Source organism: Acipenser ruthenus, chromosome 18, assembly GCF_902713425.1.
Source record: "Acipenser ruthenus chromosome 18, fAciRut3.2 maternal haplotype, whole genome shotgun sequence".
NCBI lineage: Eukaryota > Metazoa > Chordata > Actinopteri > Acipenseriformes > Acipenseridae > Acipenser > Acipenser ruthenus.
This window is the reverse complement of record NC_081206.1, coordinates 28,393,151-28,414,425: the sequence shown is the minus strand read 5'-3', so window position 1 is coordinate 28,414,425 and position 21,275 is coordinate 28,393,151. Positions and strand designations below refer to the sequence as shown.

Here is a 21,275-nt window from a genome sequence, read left to right as displayed (position 1 = left end):
ATATATATATATATATATATATATATATATATATATATATAATGTAGGTCAGTTCCACGTTGACGCGGTTAGCAAACCGAAGAATCTGGCATTAACAAAAGAAAACTGAACATTAAATCGGCTCTCAGTTCTGTTTCATGTCATAGAAAAACCAGGCTTTTATTATGTTCGGCCACCAGAGGGCGCGCTTCGCTTGCATTTCGAATCGAAAGCATATATATTTATGGTATTTCCAGTGAGGTGCTAAAACTAATTATATCAAAACATGTACGTCTCGTTTATTCCGATTTTGCGATGTATATGAAAGCAATAACTTCTCAGACTGTTGAAAAAGCAGCAAGTGTTTGTGAATTAGTTTCTGATGAAATAAACTGTTTTTAGTGATAGATCTAAAAAAATGGACAACTTAAAAATATGATTTTTATTTCTATGAATATATTAATCATATTGCAATAATAATCCACATTTGTGTGTACAAGTTACATATATGAATGTATGTTGTTATATTTCAATAACGTCATTTTTGAAATACACAACAATATATATATAGCACTTGTGTATACTTCATTTGTATAACATGGCTGTCATGTATCAGACCTGGTAATTTGAAGTTTGCACTGTTGCCACTTGTAGTAGCAGTAAGTTGTTGCCTGTTTAAAAGATTAAATTATGTTTAATAAAGGGTCAGAATTTACAGTCCCTCCTCCAGAAACGTCATGAAAAAGTGAGTATAAAATTTCAGCAGAGGCTAGGGACTCGGAGCGTACACAGACACAGAAGACAGAGGCAGGGTGAAAAGAAATCAGGAAAGCATAGACGCGTACTTTTCGGAGCTGGTGCCAGAGACACGTAGGGAAGCTGGAAAAGATGGAAAAATATTGCGCAAACAAAGGAAGAATAACAGGAAAATAAAGATGCCTTTCTTTATATTAAAAGAAGTGAAGGAAACATATACGAAAGGGAAGTTTGAGAGGTAATGGATCAAAATCTCCGAAAGACTGCCTACTGAATTGTGGTTTAAGTGTTGCTGGAATAAAGATCTGGAGTATTGTATTTTTTTATAATAAATCGCCCTTTGTAAAAATGAAGTCGACAAGACATAGAGTTTATTAGCACACCTGATTGCAAATACGAAGAGATAAACTTTCCAAACTTTCGAAGAGTTTTGGTTAATGTTATATTTTAACTACTTTATACACTTTTTCAGAGTCAGTTTAGAATCTCGACTCTCTTCGGTATCGACAGGAACCAGCTCTTCTCGTTTATATTATTATTATTATTATTATTATTATTATTATTATTATTATTATTATTATTATTATTATTATTATTATTATTATTATATCAATCATAAAGAAAAGATGTATTTGGGCAAGGCACTTTTGTTTTTTCTGCTTTTGGATTTTGTGACCGTTAGTTTGTCAATCTCCACTTGCACCACGGTGGACATAGACCACATTAAGAAGAAGCGGGTAGAGGCGATCCGGGGTCAAATACTGAGTAAACTGAGGCTCACCAGCACTCCGCATACTGGGGGTCCATCTCAGGTCCCGTTCCAGGTCTTGGCTCTCTATAACAGCACAAAGGAACTGCTAGAGGAGCTGGCCAGGGACAGGCAGCAGAGCTGTGCTCAGGATAACACAGAAACGGAGTACTATGCGAAAGAGATCTACAAGTTCAACATGATTCAGGGGCTCCCAGAAAACAGTAAGGCTTGATTGATTGGGTTTTTTTTTTTTTTGTTTGATTCTTTTTTTTTTTCTTAAGTTATTTATTTATATTGTATATTCTCATTAGATGCATAGTGTCAATGTCAACAAGCTGCTAAAGTATTATCACTGCTGTACAGTGGCTATACAATTGTAACTAAATACAGTACAGTGGAGTAATACAATTCCCCATATTAGGAAGTCTTGGTAAAATTGCATTATTAGTATTTCAATTCTTGATATTGAAGTGGAACTTTGCTAAGTTATATTAAAAGTGCAGTTTAAAATGCATTCTACAATGTAATACGTGTTCTAAACATCATATCATTGAAAAAAGAAAGTCACATCGTGTTCGTTTCTTTTAAGTAGTGGTTTCATTGTAATGCTTGTATCGGGACCTGTGGACACTTCACTGGTGGTGCTTCTGCATTGTAAGGGATGCGTTTCTGTATCAGAATACCGCTTGCTCCCTGTCAGATGAGATTTTATCAGCTGCTCCGAAACGCACAAACTTGAAATGCTTTTGCAATGGGTAAAGAGCCACAGACACGAATGAATGTGAGGATCTTATAAATAAATCACGGTTAAGATGCAGTGGCAAAGTTATTGCGAAATCTATTTTACTCAAACATAGTTTTAAGTATAATGTTCCTATTGTAGCACACAGTATAGGCATGCAGTAAACCATTACATATAAAGTGCCACACTGTCACTAGTCTATGGGGTGGACGACCATCCAATTCCCAAATGGAGATGGTTTTTCATAAATTCTGGAGTCACTAAATCTATTGAGTGAGATTAATAACATTTGGGATTATTAACCTTGGCAGGGATGGGGTTAAATCGGTCCCTGCCAGCAATCATTAGGTAATTGGTGTTAATTGGAGAGTGGCCACATCTATGAAAAGGAGACATAAATACTTTGTTGGAGGAGTTTGCTGTGATTTTTGTATTGTTTTGCAAACTTTATCGAAGGCCAATGCCCAGCCTGTATAGTTTTGTTTTGGTTGAATCTTTATTTTGGCTCTAGCACCAGTTTATTTTGTTCCTGTGTTTTGTGTTTGTTTGTTTCTTTAAATAAATGTGCGCTTTAAACTGCAGCTTCTGTCTCTGAGTCTCTAATTCCTGCCGGTAACATCTTGGGCCACAGCGCTATCCTGTGAACAAAGATTCAAACAAACCAAAACTATACAGGCTGGGCATTAGCCTTCACTATAAAGCTTGCAAAACAGCCACCGCCCTCGCCCTCGGCCCTTGCCCTCGCCCTCGCCCTCGCCCTTAAAACTCTTCCATTTTGGGAAGCATTAAAAACATTGCATGTGTCTTGAAGCATTAATGGTTTAGAGAATTGTTTACTCTTCTTGACCTTGCACAGAGTGTGCCGCACAGCAGCCATCAGACTGCAGGAGTCATACTGTGGACTTGATTGGTTAGTGTGTGCTGGGTTTGGTTTGGCCACCTGGACATCCTAGTATCGAGACATGTGTTTTAAATGATTTTATAGCAGTGGGAAAACTTTTCACGTTTTACAAACATACTTGATACAGTATCTTCTGATACTAAAGAAAATCTTAAATCCGGAATCTTGTCTGAAAGATTTAACTTTTTTAATTAACATTTCATTTGTAGCAAGGTGCAGCACCTCTCAAACGAAGCCATTAAAGCTATAACTTCCACTGTTGCTGTATCACCATGGCATTTAAAAATGTAAACACATTCTCACATTAAAGATCATACTATATTGCAGTTGGGTGTGGCTCGTTAACTTCTGACAATCGACTTATTGAAGTTCATTCCACTTAACACAACTAATGTGTTTTCCATACATACACTACCTCGAATACATCTGAAGACTAGATGATGTATTCTCAAAACGCTGAAGACTTTCAAATTGCCTTTTTGGCCTTGAACATAGTCTACTGTCAAATTGCAATTGACCTGGAATGCACAGAGCAATGTGTGCCATGCATCAAGCAGAAAGCTTCCTGTGGAATAATAGTCTGTTACTACAGTTAGCTTTTGTCACGGTATGAGTTGGACCGTATGGGAGTTTTCTCACAAAGCTGTACCACAGCAGTGCTTTTGACCCGAGAGACCACCCCTGCTATTCAGTCTTGGTTATCTCCCAAGAACAGACTGACAGCTTTACCAAATTGCGTGGTGGTTTCATGTGAGGACAAAATTGAAACCACTACTCCTTTCACATGAGCTAAAGCCAGATGCAAACTCAGGCCTCCAGAGGTGCATTGGAGCGCAGGATAGTGCATTAACCACTGCATCACCTAACCTCTGTCACTGTCACAGGGACAGAATATACATATATATCAAGGAAAACTAACATATCATAGAAAAAAATGTAAACCCAACGAAGTACATACAATTTGAGCACTTCACATGTGAAGCTGGTACCACTGGTGAGGCCCTTTCTGTCCTCCCACCGTTTGAACCGCCTTTGTGTGTTTCACTCTTTGTTCTTTTCACCCTTGTGTTACGTAATGTATTTTGAAAAGCCTTCATCTCTGCTCTGCTGGCTATTCCAGAACTGTAAGCTGAGGAGAACAAGCCCTACAGCGTCTGGTTCAGAGGGAGCCAGGCATTTGCTTGTGAATGATGATCTCCATTGGTGTTGGAGCCCAGGCCTCTTGGCTCCGAGAGGCATGCAGAGCGCTTAGGGAAAAGCAAAGGAGAAGGGCTTTGTTTTTTCAAGTCTTTTTAAATGCCTGCCGGACTTATGTCATCACCAGCTAAATTGCTTTCAAATTTCAAAATTGGCATCTTCCATGCAAGACTGGCTATTCAAAGGTAACAAATAAAATACAAAAATAGTATGGCTCTTTTAACATTTATAAAATGGATGTTAACTTTATACCTACCTAGCTGTGTAATAGGGCAATTTAGTCTTCCTGGTGCTGGTCTGTGATGAGCTTGGACAAATTTATTCTGCCAGTTTTCTACTTACCCTGGGTGGGGACAGTGGAGCTATGCTACCTTGCATACCCAATCCTTAATTGTCACTATGATGTTTGTTATTAGTGCCCAAAATACATGTTCTTTCAATCACTATAGTTGGAAGCAAACTGACAACTTAATCATTGCCACCCTGCCCCACTTGCTTTCACGTTTCATGGAGTCAAAGTGTGAGTTTTGATGGACTTTTTAAGTGGGTTTTAGGTAGGATCCTAATACCTGTTACACAAATCCACAGTATTGTGGCCGGATAACTGGGCTTCACCAAATCTTGCAAGAACATTGTTATGCTAACAAGAAAAAAAATTATCGAAGACTTCTTATATTTAAGAAAACATAGAATAATAAAAGCAGGGAACAGTTAGCACTAGCATAGTGAGTTTTGATGCCTGGCACAGTGTTAATAAAATAGCTACTGCTAGAAAAGTATTTGGCCCCTGCTGATTTGTTCCATAAATAAACCCTAAGAGCTTAGGCATCATAAGAATGATTTGTGGGGTCATCACAACCCTGATGTGTGATTGCAGCCAGGAAGCTGCTCTCCCAATGATTTATTACAGCTTACATTAAAATGTTGACATTTTTGTTTGTTTTCAACCTGTCTTGTTGTTCTAGTTTTTCTAAAGTGCTGATGTCAGTACCTTGACTTGCATCGCAATGTGAAAACTGATAACAGAGGACAATGAATTACCCCCCCCCATTTCACTGCAATTATTCCAGTGATCTATAGCACTCACAGTCATGGAACAAATTACCTTCAGATCCCTTGGCAAAAATAAACTATAATGTGAAATCCACCTAAAACCACTGCAATAGGAAAAATAAGGTCATCCAAAAGGAAATGAAAACCTTGATTAGAATTTCAAATCAGCTCTCCGAGCAGGGGCTATCTTCCTCTTCTTCAGACCACTGGAAAGTGCATGGCTCATATAGCCAAGAGCCAAGACTACAACTAGGAAAGGTCACTTCAAAAGAAGCAGAAACATTGGAACAGTCAGCTAATGTCTGGGTGGGAGGGTGCTGTGGGATTTGTATGAAATCCCCCCGCCTCTGCTCAGGCACATTATATATTAATGTTATGCAATAAAAAAAAAAAAAACAATGGGGATATTGGCAGCAATAGTTTGCACATTTTCATAATTGGATTACATTGTATTGCATGACATTGTCCTGGAGAGGCTCTGATTGGCAGACCCATATTTATCAAAACACCTTCCATGCTTTTGTTCAGCACCAAACACTGCTGGAAATTCAAGCAGCTTTTCTTTAGCAGCAGTAGTTGGGATTGGAACACCAGTTTATTATTTTTTTGCTGTTTATTTCACAGACAACAGCAGAATCTTGAATGCCCACTATAACCACACTTACCATCAAACCTTGTTACTGTGTGCTGTAGATATATTTCAGATTCCAGTCAGGGTGCAGTTAACAGATGCTGTGCATTTAGAACCAAGTTTAAAATGCAACTCTCTCGTCGGATTGACACAACAACATTCTGGCAGTGCGGTTTGAATTGTGAGTTAGGCATGGCAGATGATTTCCGTATTTTTTTTTGAGAACTCACAGAAAATATTCCTTGTTTTGCAGATGACCTCCCTTACTGTCCCAAAGGGATTACCTCAAAGGTGTTTCGCTTTAACGTCTCCTCCATGGAGAAGAACTCCACTAACCTGTTCCGGGCAGAATTCCGGGCACTCAGGGTGCCGAACTCTAGCGCCAAGCGCAGTGAGCAACGAATTGAACTCTACCAGGTGTGTAAAGGTACAGTTTCAGTGTCTTTTTCACAAAAGACATTTAAATAAGTGCAGAGCAAGGCGCTACAATTATTAGCATGAGCAGCAGTGCTACCAGCCCCCCTATCTTGAGTTGAAGCTCCTGCGGTTCTAACAAACACTTATACATGTATTATTCATGGTGGATCTTGATACCTCAGTTCAGAGTTATGAAGTTTTCCCCATAGAAGCAATTTTAAAGCCAGGTTGCCTAGCCAAGTTTCAAATACAATGCAACAGGAAAGAGCTGTGGACCAGACAAGCATTTTCTATGAAGGGCATATTGTGCAACAAACATATTGTAACCACAGAAAATAAGATGCAGTTGATAATTTGATACCCTTAGGTGATTTATAAAGGATAAAGTGCATTATTTTAATACTACATCATATCCATGCGTAGTTATAGAATGGGAATGGGGTACAAGAAAAAGTGCGAAGGAAATATTAGCTAGGAAGCATCTGCACCTGTCTTCTGGGGATATTTTCTCTTACTTTCCACCAATGCCCCCACGGGAGGAGAGAGCGTGATCAAGTTCCATCATTTCCTGCTTTAGACACGACAGCCTCTCAACTGCATACCATTTTCAGTGAGAGCTGCCAGGCCAAAATATAACACTGCAGGAAGCTAAAATGCTTAAATTGCGAGATAATAAAAGAAATGTCAGGGGTTTCAGAATCTTGTAAGTGTGTTGAGATCGCAGCAGATATATTATCTGCGGTATGACGGGCAGCAAGTTGTGTAGATTTGACTTTTTTTAATTGAGTATTGTGTGTTGCAATGCGTTGTGTTACCATTGAGGGGGTATGTAAAGAACTACCTCCAGTTTACCATGTCTCGTTGACAAATGAGAATAACATCAGTTTTAAGAGAAGCTGTGGCAACAGAATGAACACAGCAAGCCCGAGCTAGAGGTATGGATAACAGCGGAATTCATATTTCATATGCTGTATAATATCTTCTAAAAAGACACCATTAGACCAGAACACAAGTAAAATGAGTGCAGTCTATAGTAGGTTTTCAGTATTTAAGAAGTTGCAATGCTTTTGAAAACAAACAGCTGGGAGCCACTTAATCAATTCTTTACAAAAAGCAGGGTACTATTAGCTTGGCTAAGAGGGTTATATCTTTAAAAATGTAGCACAAAATTGCTAAAGTCCATGCTCGATGTATTGCTTTTTTAGGGGTGAATAAGGCCTTTGCTAGTCACAGGTAAACTGATACAATAATAACTGGTGGAATTTATTTGAAATGTGATATCTAACTGCTTCTTTTCTATTTCACAGATTCTAAGGCTGGATGACCACATCGCAAAGCAGCGTTACATTGGGGGGAAAAACATCCTGACAAAGGGCTTGCATGAGTGGATATCATTTGATGTAACTGACACTGTAAGGGAATGGCTAATGTATAGAGGTTAGTCCCTTCACTACAGTTCTGTACCAGTTTCATTGGTTGGTTTAAAGAGAATGAATTGAGTAGAACGTTGTGTGCATAATTAGGAGTGTAAGCCAATGCTAAAGCTCAGTTCAGCGTTCAGAAAACAACCTGAATGCTTTGGGTACTGTCTTCACCTCCTGATTACAAGTGATTCTGAAACTGATAACAAGGATAGAGTGTACCTAGTGCCCCTGAGCTCTGAAAAGGGGGGCAGTTTCAGTGGGCTTCGATGTTGATTTCATGTCATGTTTCATCAGAGACCAATCTGGGCCTGGAGATAAGTGTGCACTGCCCCTGTCACACATTCAACCCCAACGGGGACATCATTGAAAACATCAACGAGGTACTTGAGGTCAAATTTAAAGGTGAGGCGTTAATATAATTGTTTGCATCATATTAGGAGCCTGGTGGGTTCCATTAAAATACCTAATCAATATTTGAACAGCTGTACTATCCACTATATGATACAGTGGAGGCGCTTACACAAATGTACTGCCAGTCTAATTTGACTACCCTTACCATCCAAGACTTCTTAAGAAGTAATGACTGAACTGTTACTGTAAGTTGGTAAATGCAGGTCACTGGAGTACTGGTTGACAATGAGACACATGTATAAATGTTAGATAAGACAACACAAAATATATGTGTACCTTTCTCTAATAATATCCCATGCTGCCCTTGGAATAACCAAGGCATTTTAGTTATTCTTTGATTCACATAAAATACAATTTTTGGAGGTTTTGCAATCTATGAAGAATGATTTCCCCTCATTTCTTAGTACTACATCGGAAAGGGGTATCCGTATGGTATCTTACTTAAAGGTGGTCTCTGGGGTTACCAAAGGGAACATTTGTGAAGGGCTGGCAAGGTACCCAGAAGTAATGTGCTAAAGAGGCTAAGGGCTTGTAGACACTTGGAAGAGAGTAAAACGGAAGCGTCATATATTGTCTCAAGTGACCACGGCTGCTTTTTGTATCATTAGTTTAACTGCAGATTATGTGACCAGTCTAATCACTCAAATAAAAAATAAAGCTCCATCTAGAATTTCTGAATCTGTGAGAGTTTTTTCTTTTTTCTAGAAAACTTCCCAAAAGTTTGTATGCTTGTCAGGAAGTTGAGTTTATTTGATCTAATGTTTTCTATCCCCAGGCATGGAGGGTGAATACGAGGAGCAGACCCGCTTGGATTTGGGGAAGCTGAAGAAACAGAAGGACCAGCTGTACCCTCACCTCATCCTTATGATGCTGCCCCCTCACCGCTTGGACACCCAATCTAGCAGTCACCGCCGCAAACGGGCCCTCGACACCAACTACTGCTTCACGTAAGTGCAGGCCTCTCCATTCTTTATCTCAGTGTGAGACCCAGATAGAGGACTCAGCCAGCGCTCTGAACAGGATGTTACCAAATACTGTCGGATGGAAAACAATCTTACGATTAACCGTGTTTTTAAGTTTTCTTTTGCCTATGAAACCAAAGGGTTTCGTCTTTAAACTAAATTGGATATAGGTGTTACAAACACATATTCATTGTAATACGTCAATGATGTAGAACTGTTCTGTGTGAATGGAAAGGCACTGCCAATGCCTCCCTCGCTTCATTCAGGTTTTCCCACGTCAGACCATTAACATTTTTTAAATTTGTTTGTTTAAACTTTGCAGGAATTACGAAGAAAACTGCTGTGTGCGTCCACTCTACATTGATTTCCGACAGGACCTGGGCTGGAAATGGATCCACGAACCCAAAGGCTACTACGCTAATTTCTGCTCGGGTCCCTGCCCATACCTCAGGAGTGCTGACACCACACACAGCACGGTGAGAGACCTCCTTCAAAACAGAGTGTTTTCAACCAGGCCAAGTGGTTTTAGAGCAGGAGACCTCTTCTTGGAAGATAAACTGTTACTTCTGGGGCTGAAGCTAAAGTACTACATAATATAATGCTAGCAATCAACATGAAAGTCCTGTTTAGAATTCCAGTGTTTTTTAAATAATGTTCATGGTCATACCCACTGTGTTGGTACGTTATCCATCCTAAGAGATGATGAGGTGTTGACTCATATTCATATCCTGTGTTCATGTTTCTTTCTGTTCACACAGGTGCTGGGCCTCTACAACACTTTAAATCCTGAAGCATCGGCTTCCCCCTGCTGTGTTCCTCAGGACCTCGAACCCCTGACTATCCTCTATTATGTAGGACGGACTCCCAAGGTGGAGCAACTCTCCAACATGATTGTAAAATCCTGCAAATGCAGCTGAAACCAACCATCAGCGACCACAAATAAGTGCCATTCAGCAGGACTGTCGAACTGAGAGTTCTGTCATCCGAAGGATCCCCTAACATGGTAGAGAATACTTCTGAAAGAACAAAATGGCTGGCTACTGTCAAGGACATGAAGCTGATTTACCATGCCTTGACAGCTCAAATAAGGACATTTAATATTAACCTTTGTTAAAGGATAAAGACTTACAATTCATGGACTCCTGAAAGTGACAATTTTAAGTTTTTTCAGCATTCTAAAGTGACTTTTACAACTGATACACAAGCAAATTAAGCTTATGTCCTGAAAAAAAAAATTTATATGAAAAAAAACAAAACTAAAAAAGACAAAGGCTGTGATGTTCCTAATTAAGATCAGTTGTGTAGAATCCGTTATGTGGAGAGCTGCCGGTATGCCGACTTGACAAAGTAACAACCAATAAAAAGGAAGACAATGAAAATGCTTACTGGATTGGAAGTTCTAGAAAGAGGATTCAAAAATAGAAGAAAAAAAATGGCAGCAAGCGTTGTGTGTGAAGCTACCTATTGGTGAGGGGAGAGGGGGTGGGCAAGGGGGGAGGGTTACAACTTAAAACCTAATGAGTACCAAAGGATCTCCATGCTGGAAATTAGCGCTGTGCACATATGTGAACCCTAAGCTGTTAAACTTTATGGATTTAAAATAGTATTAAAAAAAAAAACACAATTGCTGGAAAAAAAAGCTATGGCAAAATAGGATTGTTATTCTGTTTACCTTTACATCTGCTCATCAACAGAAGAACTATATTTGCGGACAAACAATGTATGCCACTTAGTGAATATTTCACTAAAATCATCACTAAATCAAACTGTCATTGTTTTAAAAAATATTACTCTTTAAAACACTTTATATATAAAAAAAAAAAAAAAAGGTCTTGGACATTTGGATTTGTTTGCATGTAGTTTGAAATAAGTATTTGATGGTTTGTTTGTTTTTCCCCCACCAACAATATACAAATTAAACTTATTTTTTTATTAATACTGCTACAATATGATCAGAGATGAAAAACTGGTTGAAGTTAAAGGGTCAATTCTAGTTTTACAGTACCCATTTCAGTACTTCACTGACATACATTAATTGTTTCATAGTTAGAAGTTAGAAATCTTGGGTCCTACACAAAAAAATATTTAACTCATGAACTCTTTATTGCATGTTTTGATGGTTTAAATAAAGTGTTTAGTACCACATGTGTTGCTAACTCAGAGTTAAAGATGTGAATATGTCCTATAGTTTCAGTCACAGTATTAATCTGTAGGGAAATCAATACAATTAAACTGCACCTGTACAAAATACTGTGTCTATATTTTAGGTGTTTATGAGTTTACTTTATGTAGTATAAAAACAGCTGTGATGTAATACATTTAAAATATTTTTAATAACTTTTGATTTTTTTTTTTTTATTGTGAAATAAAAAAAAGTCTGCTAAAAATACACACATATTTACATTCATTACAGAACATTACATGGTTAACATGAATATTACAAAAGAGGTCCATTTACAAATGTCTGTTCATTCTTTACAAAAAAAAATACAATTTGTATTTTGTTTTAGATTAACAAACAAAATAATCTTCAAAAAAACATTATGATAATAGCAAAAACATTACTCAAATTGTATATTTGAAGGGTTTTCAAAAATAAAGGTTTTGTCAACTTCAATATATGATAATGATATGATATGAGACTAACTCACGGAACTGAAAATCAGTACTCTAAATGATATAAATTTACTTCCAATGCAGAATGAATGGGTTGGATGTTTGTTATTTCTTTTAACCCTAAAATGTGTTTCTGGAATGGTGACTGCCAAGGAACCATTAATAAGCAGGAGTGCCTAGATAGTTTAGGAAGGGCAGAGTGCATTTCAACTGTGGGGAAAACAAAGGGTCACTTCTTTGTTTGATCACAATGAAATTGTTTCATTTCTAAAATCCTGAAATGTGTGGAGTAGTGGTTAGGGCTCTGGACTCTTGACCGGAGGGTCGTGGGTTCAATCCCAGGAGGGGGGACACTGCTGCTGTACCCTTGAGCAAGGTACTTTACCTAGATTGCTCCAGTAAAAACTGTATAAATGGGTAATTGTATGTAAAAATAATGTGATATCTTGTAACAATTGTAAGTCGCCCTGGATAAGGGCGTCTGCTAAGAAATAAATAATAATTATATATGTATGTATATATGTATGTATGTATGTATATATATATATATATATATATATATATATATATATATATATATATATATATATATATATATATATATATATATATATATATATATTTAATTATACTATTGGGCTGATTATTTTACTCCCTTGTGACAGTTTATAAACTCAGCTTGGCCTGGTTCATAATGCATCATTAGGGACTTAAAAGTAAATCAGTTTCCTCCCTTTGTTGATTACTGCATAACATACCCAGTCAATGGTTCCAGCACCACATGTGATATCATTCTGATCTATCTCATTACCAGAGTTTGACGGTTTCTGACTGATTAGAGAGATACGTATAGTCCTTGTTGGATGTCCTTCAGTCTTTCTACAAATATGATGTGTTGGGACAGAGCAAGCACATGGATAGATCCTTCACCTGTTCTTCAGCGACTGATTCTGAATCATACGGTTATAAACAGACAGACCTATTAAAAAAAAAAAAAAAAAAAAAGAGGAGACAAAGGTGTATAAAACAGCAGCAAATAAGTAAAGAACTTTCCCAAAGGTGTGGTGCAAGCACTGAAGTTAGAAGGATTTTTTTTTTTTTTTTTTTTTTTTACCTCGTAAGAATTAAAAATGACCAGGAACCATGAACTTAAAAACTTCCCTTAGCTTTTACTTCCAGATAAACATTTATTGATTTGAGTCTTAGATTAGGTCTCATATTTGAGTGTTCATCTTACTGAAAAATGACAAATGTATACTTGTATATAAAACATTCAATTGCTTTTTTTTCCCTTGGGAGATTAAACCAAAAAAGTACAGTGATACAGGAACCATGGTGTTAACATCGAAATCAAAGTATTTAATGTTTTCCTAGTTTGCAGCACACTGAACTGATGCCAAAAACTGATTTCACTGAAGCAAAGCCAAAGCCAGATAGTCTCAAGACATCAATTCACACTGTAAATTAATTAAATATTTCAGTTTGTTGGCTTTTTGACTTGCCTACAAAACTAATACTATAAACATAAAAACTTGGAACCCTTTTACCAAAGCATATGCAGTCTTTCAGTATTAGTGTTGACAGATCTGCTAATGAAACTTATGGAAAAAAAAATGTACTTGACTGAAAAAACATTCAGCTTAAGATTATGTATTGTATCAGTTTTAAAAAGTATGAACAGGTGGCATATACTGTACATTGTACTATTATGTTATGCTTATGTTAAGAAGTGGTTGCTCATATACTCTTCAACCATAAAAAGAAATGTTTTTCTCTTAATGGTCATTTATCATTTTAAACTGTCACACATAGTTTCAATGAAACAGTAGACTTAGTATTAAATCATCTTTATATTTGACTTTTGTATTTATTTCAAACGGTACACTGATTTTCACATTTTGGGACATACAGACTAAGATGTTGTTTCAATACAAAGGTTTGATCCACTTTTTTCACAGTGAAATAAAACTGCTATTGATTCAGAATTTGAAAAAAAAACATTGCAGGTGTGTGTAGGAGCCTTTGAATGAACTTTCAAAAGTTGTTTATGTGAAGTTCTGAAACATCAGCAGTTTCCTATTTGACTTGGAAAAAAGAGGAGCACATTATCCAGTTTTGTTATTTGTGAATGTTAGTTCACTTCTAAGGTTAGTTATATATGTTAATTATATATAATATATATGCATATATACACTTTTTTTTTTTTTTTTTTAAAGTAACCCTCCCCACCACCACCAAGTAACAATGCGTGGAGGAATATTGACCATATTTTCAAAGTGTTTCCTCCATTCTTTAACTCTTATTTAATTATTTTTAGAACTCTTATTTTCTTAAAAAGCACAATTCTAAAAAATACTTCAGCCTTTTGTAGAAGTGCTAGTGCACTGATTTATTAACTAATCATTTGTATTTATAATCAAGCAGGTACCAGCAGAAATGAACAGCTGGTCAGCAGCCCTGCCCCCCCTGCATGTCTCCTTGGCTCAGCTCCAAGAATCCAATAGAAAAGGAATTCTGAGTGCGATCCGGCTGCAGTGTTTGCGCTCTGAAACAGTATTCTCTTTCATTCCCTCTCGGCAGACACTGTTTATTTTGGTGCTCTTTTACAGTGCGAGGGCTGACAGAGCTGGAAAATGAAAACATCTCCCTGACTTCCAATCTGATGACATGACTTCTGGAAGCTTTTGGCTACTTCAACAGAAGAAATCAAAAAAGGACAATATTCCTTTCCTTCATTTCACTCAACTAAATTGCATTAAATTCCATTTCTTAAAAACAATAAAGGAAAACGTGACGAGATAGGAAAGCTAGAAAATAATGTTTTAGTGCTTTGAAAAATGAGGGTCTTGGTTTGGGAATAGATCTACTGTAGCACGGATCACCAATGTGGAAATTACACTTTAAATGGAAGAATAATTTGGCTGTGTGTTTCATTTTAAAGTCTAGAAAGTGCAAGTCCACCTGCCATGATTCTAAACTTCAAACAAAAACACTCTCATTTATAAGACCACAGGGTCTATTCAATTGATCTGAGCAGCGGTGGACCTAAATACCACCACAGTTTAAAGACTCGAACACACTTCTTGAGAAGATTTAAATCAGCAACAATATAAAGATCCCCCATCATTTAGATCAATTAAATAAAACGGTGCCTTCATATTATAGGATGCTGAATATCTGTCTATGAGGAAGTGTCTGCATAAGTGGAAGACCAAAGGTCTGCACACACCGGACACAATGAGACACGTGAACGACACCGTACGTCGTACGACACCACCGCACCATGACCAAACAAATCTGAGACGTTCACGCTGCCTATATATATATATATTATATCATCAGATATGCGTGTGTGTGTGTGTATGTAGACGCGCAACTCAGTTATTATTTTTAATATTATATTGCAAAACATGAACTTAATTTTAATACATTTTAACTAATTTTGTCTCATATAGACACAGCAATAGTTGTTTTGACGCCACTGGTGTGAAAGGTAGCGTCGCAGCGAAAATACCATTTTATCACCGGACAAATCGCATCATGTCTGGTGTGTGGAGGAGACCTCAAGTCTAAAAGCAGAGATCAGTTTACTTGCTGAAAGTGTCACTGTTACCCATTCACAGACAGTTTCCTGTCCTATTCTAGTATATACAGCTTTACTGTTAATATGTTAAAAGCCAGTGTTTCTAATCATAACAAACATTAAATTTAGTCAATTGGCAAAATTTAAAAAAAAAAAAAAAAAAAAAAAAAAAAAAAGTTAACTGCTGATGAAGGAAATGTATTAAGTGGCTGAGGTCCATTTTGAACGGGCTTTGCAGTTCAGGTGAATTTATAGTGCGGTATAAACTCAATATGGTACAGCTGATGTCACGAATCAGGTCTATTGGTGGTGTATTGTGGCACAGCACAAAACTTTCTTATTGATTTGTCGATTGATAGGTTAACACTGCTACTTATTTCACATACAAGACTTGAATTAAAGCTGACATGGGCACTACAGCTTAAATTTAGAGCAGGTTATCATAGCTAGTGCATTATAGCACTGCATGTAGCTAATAATAATAATAATAATAATAATAATAATAATAATAATAATAATAATACTTTTATGCAGTTTATCCAGGGGATAAGCCCAGAGCTGTTGTCTTGCATGTTATCTTTGAAGAACAGTATTGTACTTGAATAGTTTTTTTAGTTTTAACAGCTTGCAATATAGCTACTCAGAGCTATGTTCTTTGGAATTTAGTGAGATTTTCCAGAAATGCATATGCGCTACCTTTTGTGCACCAAGTGTTAAAACTATTTTTATAAAAGTTGACAGCCCCTCACATCGCACCAATTTTAATGACAGCTGAGCGCCAGCTACTATGTGGAAGAGAATTATAATGATTAATGCAGCCTGACAATTGATCAGAAAGAATGTTGTCTGTATGGATCTGCTATGACTCCCTGTCAAAACCAATCAAAGAACCTGAATACACTGAGATGGGTACAAAGGGAAGAACAAAATGTGTGAGATTTAATCTGTTCAGAAGCTGTGCAGTCTTTATAAACAGATCCAATAAACACCAACCACAGCGGTGCTGCAGCTGTAGAACCCTTCAACTGCATCACTAAGCTTAAATCAGCCAAAGCACTTCTTGTATGTAATACTGCTACTTTCCCTGCTTCCGAGGCTACAACCCATTCTACTAAATTCCTAAATTCTTTTTTTGCCTTTTTGTATATGACGCTTTTTTAAAATGTGTTTAACAATTAAAAGAAAGAACTCTTTCTGAGATACCAAGATGATAGATGCCATGACTTATAAATGTATAGAACGCTGGAAAGGCAAACTGCTGTACCGATTCCCTGATCAGACTAACAGATGTGCTTTGCAAAACTGCTTAATATCATCGTCAAAGCAATAATGTTCAAAGGTCTTCTAGCCTTGTTTTATTCCAAAACCAAAATGGAAATAGTTGTGCAACCGTACAGTGGGAACAATATTCTACAAGAGCCAGAACATTCATCTTCAAATTTTAAATATATATTCAGTACTGGTGGTTATATAGAGTTTAAATAGCAAAACAACATTCACTCACTGAACCTCACTGGATCCATTGACACAATCGGCTTTTGGACAGGACTATTTAGCAAGTTACCAACTACAACAAAAGTGTGTAATGTGCATGGAGACTGGAGGAAATGTGTCTGGATCATATTGTATTGTTTTATACAGTAGGGCAATCAAGAATAGTTACCTGTGTATGTAGAAAGATCACTGCATTTACTCCACCCAAAGAATCAAGCTTTGTGAATAGGGCTCGTAATTTCACTATAACAAACTTACCTGAGTTTCCTGAGACCTGCTCATAGAGCACGTTGTGTGCATTGCTTGCATTTCCCTCTGAAGAAATCACTCTGAAAGTCAAAACACATTTCAAATCTTAAGATAAATGAATTATCACTATGTTTTCATAAGCCTATACACACTGCACAAAGGCTGTTTTATCATCCTTTTTGGAATTACATAATAATATTTTGAGTATAAAGTGAACAAATAATGAACTAAAAAAAAGTGGGTATAGCCACTTTAAGGGTGGACACAACTTTGAAGTAGGATTTTAAATTGGCAGACAGTACATTTGCCAAAAGGGAGGTTTTTTTTTTTTTTTTTTTTTTGTAGCTTTTCAAATAAAGTTGTGATTGTAGCTCGCCAACATACCAGCTCTGAAAGCCTTTGAAACAGTGTGGGTGGCAGAGTCATTTTGGAACCACCTCTGAGGGCCTGCAGTCAGGGAGGGTCCTGGGGGTCTCGTGGTTCTATTTTCAGGATGTGGAAAGCAGAGCTCCCCCAGTAAATGTTTACTCAGCGCTTTCAATGCTCTGAGCAGGCAGCAGGACAGAGCGAGTGTGTGGGTCAATGTGGCACTGTGCATTCTCTCACAGGCATTCCTCCCACTGAGCTACTGTATACTTCATTATTATACGAAGATCTCTTCTAGTTCCTTTCAGCTACGTCGCTATAACATTCCACCACTACACTCTGTTTTAAACAAGAAATATAAACAATTCCACAAGTATTATATTTTAAATACTGTTGCATACAATAATTAGAGCTAATTAACTAATAATAATTTATATCTATTAGAGGGTTCCATGAAGGGGTGCAACCGCACTCCTCATTATCAAGAAAGTCGAACCTGAAGCCTGCAAGATCTTAATTATTTAACGTTACACATTTATAAAAAGGACCAGTCAGCTAACAAGGCTTTAAAATGGGTCAACTCAGCCCCCGAAACAGATTCAACCCCTGCCAAGACTTCTGTAGTTTAGCGATTCAGCTTGGCCTGCTTTACAGAAGCAAAGAAAAACAACAAAGGTTCTTTCACTCTAACCTCACATTAAAAGGGATCACTATTCAAACAGCTCATGGATTAGCACTGCACTCTTTTCATTCTAACACTGAACTCATCTCTGAGGTTTGGTTTAAATTACATTCTTGAATTTTTTATTTATTTTTTTCCCCAAACCACTGTGTTCACCATTTACCAGGAGTGATTAAGACTCCGCCAACATACATTATCTGAAAATGATATGAGAAAGCATTTGACCTTTATGATTATTTATAGCAGAGAACACACTGCACTTTCCCATTCATCAACTACAAACAACGGCTGAACTTGATATATCTTTTTTTATATTTTATTTGGTTCCCGGAAATAAAAGTAATTAAAAAGAAAAAACTGAAAAACAACCTAACTGTGGACAGTCACACTGTCTTCATCAGAGGTATTTATACAAATACCAAAGCCAGATTCCTACAGACATAACTTCATTCATAAAATATTAAGCGAGACAAGACTATCTAAACCATTTCTCTGTCCTAATTCGGACAAACTCCAGCCAATACAAGAACAATCAGTTTTTACTTTTCTATGTATGCTTTACAACTGGAAAGCAAAATAAACATCCAACCTAAAGTATTTTCACTGGTCAATCTCTTAGCCCATAACGACTAAATAAAATACAAAAGGTTTTAAATATGGTCATTGCTGGCAGCAGAGGGCAATCTCTTACAACAGGCAACAATGTTTTATGATAACCTCCTTGTGCTCCGCCTTTCGGGTGAGACGTAATTGTAAGTGACACTGAAGCTGATGCATAGTTCACACACCCTAGTCTCTGTAAGTTGCCTTGGATAAAGGCGTCTGCTAAATAATAATAATAATATGATGCATTGGTAGGTCCAGTCAAGCTGGCCATACAGAGACTATCACACCTCTGGCTTGATTAAGAGAGGAATGAGATTACTGAACCCAACGTCTATTTCAGAGCCTTTCACTTTGCCAATAGCTTCAAACGACTTAAGTTTTTCTTTATTTTTATGTGCTTTACCTGGATTTGGAAATCTTTTCATAAGCCTCAGATTCAGTCAATGCCAACTATTAAAGAAATACCCCACTACCAGTGAGTGCAAGCTTATGATTTATAGCGCTCAAATTTTAATTGTATTTTTTGTTTCAAAAGGGGAAGCTATTAAAAGTAATGCTGTTTGAAGAATGTAATGCTATTGTAAACAGCTTTTATTATAGTCTTAAATTAAAACTCCAAAGAAACACTGCACAATAGGAACAAATTAAGGTGCAGAGGAGAAATAAAGAATGCCACCCAGGTTTGATGTAAAGTCTAAAGGAAATTATTCCCAGAAGGATGTTTAAAATGTTTCACAGAAACTACTTTCACAATGTGGCTTTATTGTGTCCCTTGGACAGTATTTCTTTATTTCTGAAGAAATCTTGGCCTTTTTATTTCTGTCAGTGCATTTTTGGTCTTAAGGTTTCCGTTTTTCCCACACTCTCCCCTGTCACACAGCACTAACCACAAAAATGCAGGACAGTTGAGTCTGTGAGTGGGCCTGGAATTCCACATAGGGAGGGTAAATATGCACTCTGCCAGAATAACACAGAGAACGGCATACACTTCACCCAACTACCTACTTAACTCTGCGCTTGCCTTACACACTCATTACTGCAGGAGCAGCTTCACAGGGGCAGTGTGAGGATGCCCTTGCAAATTACTTCTGTATATCTGTATCTATCTATCTCCACACACACACACACACACACACACACAAACATCTTTCATGCTGAAGTTGTTTTCATTCTGCTTGTAAAAGGTCTCATATATAGACAGACCCACTTCATTTCCTTATACATGTTAATATATACCACAAAAATGTCACTGGACCCACAGCTGACAGTCAGTTCAGGGAGACCCCCAGTAAGATGCTACAAGACTAGGACCAAAAGTATTAATACGTACTTGTTTATACGCTGGGTTGCTACTTTTCTCATTACACCTTGTCTGTTGTTGGTTGGGGGTGGTTTTGGTGCGAGGAGGCTGGTGTTTTGGAATGACTTTGGTCTCAGAGGATTAGCTGAAAGCTGGGGACTAGTCCTGTTGGTCACAGGTCGTTGGCTGGAAGAGCTGACTGGTACTGACAATGGGACAGTAGGGGGAGCCGATGGAGGCTGCTCTGCAAGGATGGCCTGTGTAAAAAAAAAAAAAAAAAAGTCAAACAATCCCAAACATTGTACGTCCTACTTAATTAAAACAACTGAATTAAACATAGAATTCTTAAGTGTTGGTGGTTTACCCCATGAGAGTAATTAATTTGACCTAATGTACCGGTATTTAAGTTATTGTATATTCATTTTGTTCTTGGTTTCTTTACAAACAAGTTGGTTTTATGCTCTATTTTATTAGATTTTTGTATTGGTTTATAAGGTCAGGCAGTTCAAATAGTTTTGCAATTTGCCTGTTATTGTATTTCCTTGGTCTTTCAAAACTCTAACCTATTAATAAGTGGATTGGTTGACTTGTCTTGACTTCAGAGATTTTATACAGTTATGTAAACTTTGGATAACCTCTTTAAATGTAGCACAAAGGTGCTGTAGAAAAGTCCTCGAAAAGGCAAAAGCTCCTGAAATAAGCAAGAGGGAAGAAAAGATAAATCTAATGGAAGCACCCACTTGCCTTGATGAAAGATTTTATTTCGGAACTATTTTTTTTCACTCAATTTATAATTTCCCAGAACGAGTTTCAAAAGCACAGCAGCGTGGCAAGAAGTATTTTGAAACAATTTAATGTGCTGATAAATGAAATGCTAGATTTGTTAGTCAGAAGATTGTAGTTCTATAGTAGTTTAACAGGGCCAGGAAGGGCACCTTTCTTTCACTGCCAGGTGGCCAGACGCCAGCTCTTGTGGAGGAGCCTTGCAGTCTGCACCCGTTAAATGGAACATGGACCAGAGCACCAGGAGAGGAAACTGAAGAAAGAGGAAAGTGTTCCTAACAGCACATTTGCTAACAGGATCTAGGCAGAAGTTTTGTTAATAAATGTCATAAATGTCAGTAAAATTAGGTAATTAAACAGATTTGCAGGATT

The 21,275-nt window shown here is 37.3% G+C and overlaps 2 protein-coding genes across 5 annotated transcripts in view; one reads left to right on the top strand and one right to left on the bottom strand.

The window, feature by feature from the left end:
• Positions 1 to 746: 746 nt before the first annotated feature.
• On the top strand, positions 747 to 11,067 carry LOC131698678 (transforming growth factor beta-3 proprotein-like). Its single transcript, XM_058991833.1, has 7 exons — positions 747 to 1,707; positions 6,264 to 6,427; positions 7,735 to 7,864; positions 8,146 to 8,253; positions 9,038 to 9,209; positions 9,547 to 9,700; positions 9,983 to 11,067. The coding sequence occupies exons 1-7, from the start codon at positions 1,173 to 1,175 to the stop codon at positions 10,139 to 10,141; spliced, it is 1,422 nt and encodes a 473-aa protein (XP_058847816.1). The 5' UTR covers positions 747 to 1,172; the 3' UTR covers positions 10,142 to 11,067.
• LOC117424546 (tubulin polyglutamylase TTLL5-like) overlaps positions 11,038 to 21,275 on the bottom strand; it is a 51,381-nt gene continuing 41,143 nt past the window's right edge. For all 4 annotated transcript variants that reach the window (XM_058991830.1, XM_058991829.1, XM_058991827.1 and 1 more), the window contains 3 exons: positions 20,151 to 20,377; positions 17,176 to 17,246; positions 11,038 to 12,819 (listed from right to left, as the gene is read on the bottom strand). In XM_058991830.1, the coding sequence (XP_058847813.1) occupies positions 12,767 to 12,819; positions 17,176 to 17,246; positions 20,151 to 20,377 (351 nt within the window). In that variant the 3' untranslated portion in view covers positions 11,038 to 12,766. The remainder of the gene's footprint in view (positions 12,820 to 17,175; positions 17,247 to 20,150; positions 20,378 to 21,275) is intronic.

Coding starts and splice junctions, on each gene's coding strand:
- LOC131698678 (XM_058991833.1), top strand. CDS start 1,173: ATGTTATATTTTAACTACTTTATACACTTTTTCAGAGTCAGTTTAGAA. Junction 1,708..6,263: donor TCAGGGGCTCCCAGAAAACA/GTAAGGCTTGAT, acceptor CTTGTTTTGCAG/ATGACCTCCCTTACTGTCCC. Junction 6,428..7,734: donor AACGAATTGAACTCTACCAG/GTGTGTAAAGGT, acceptor TCTATTTCACAG/ATTCTAAGGCTGGATGACCA.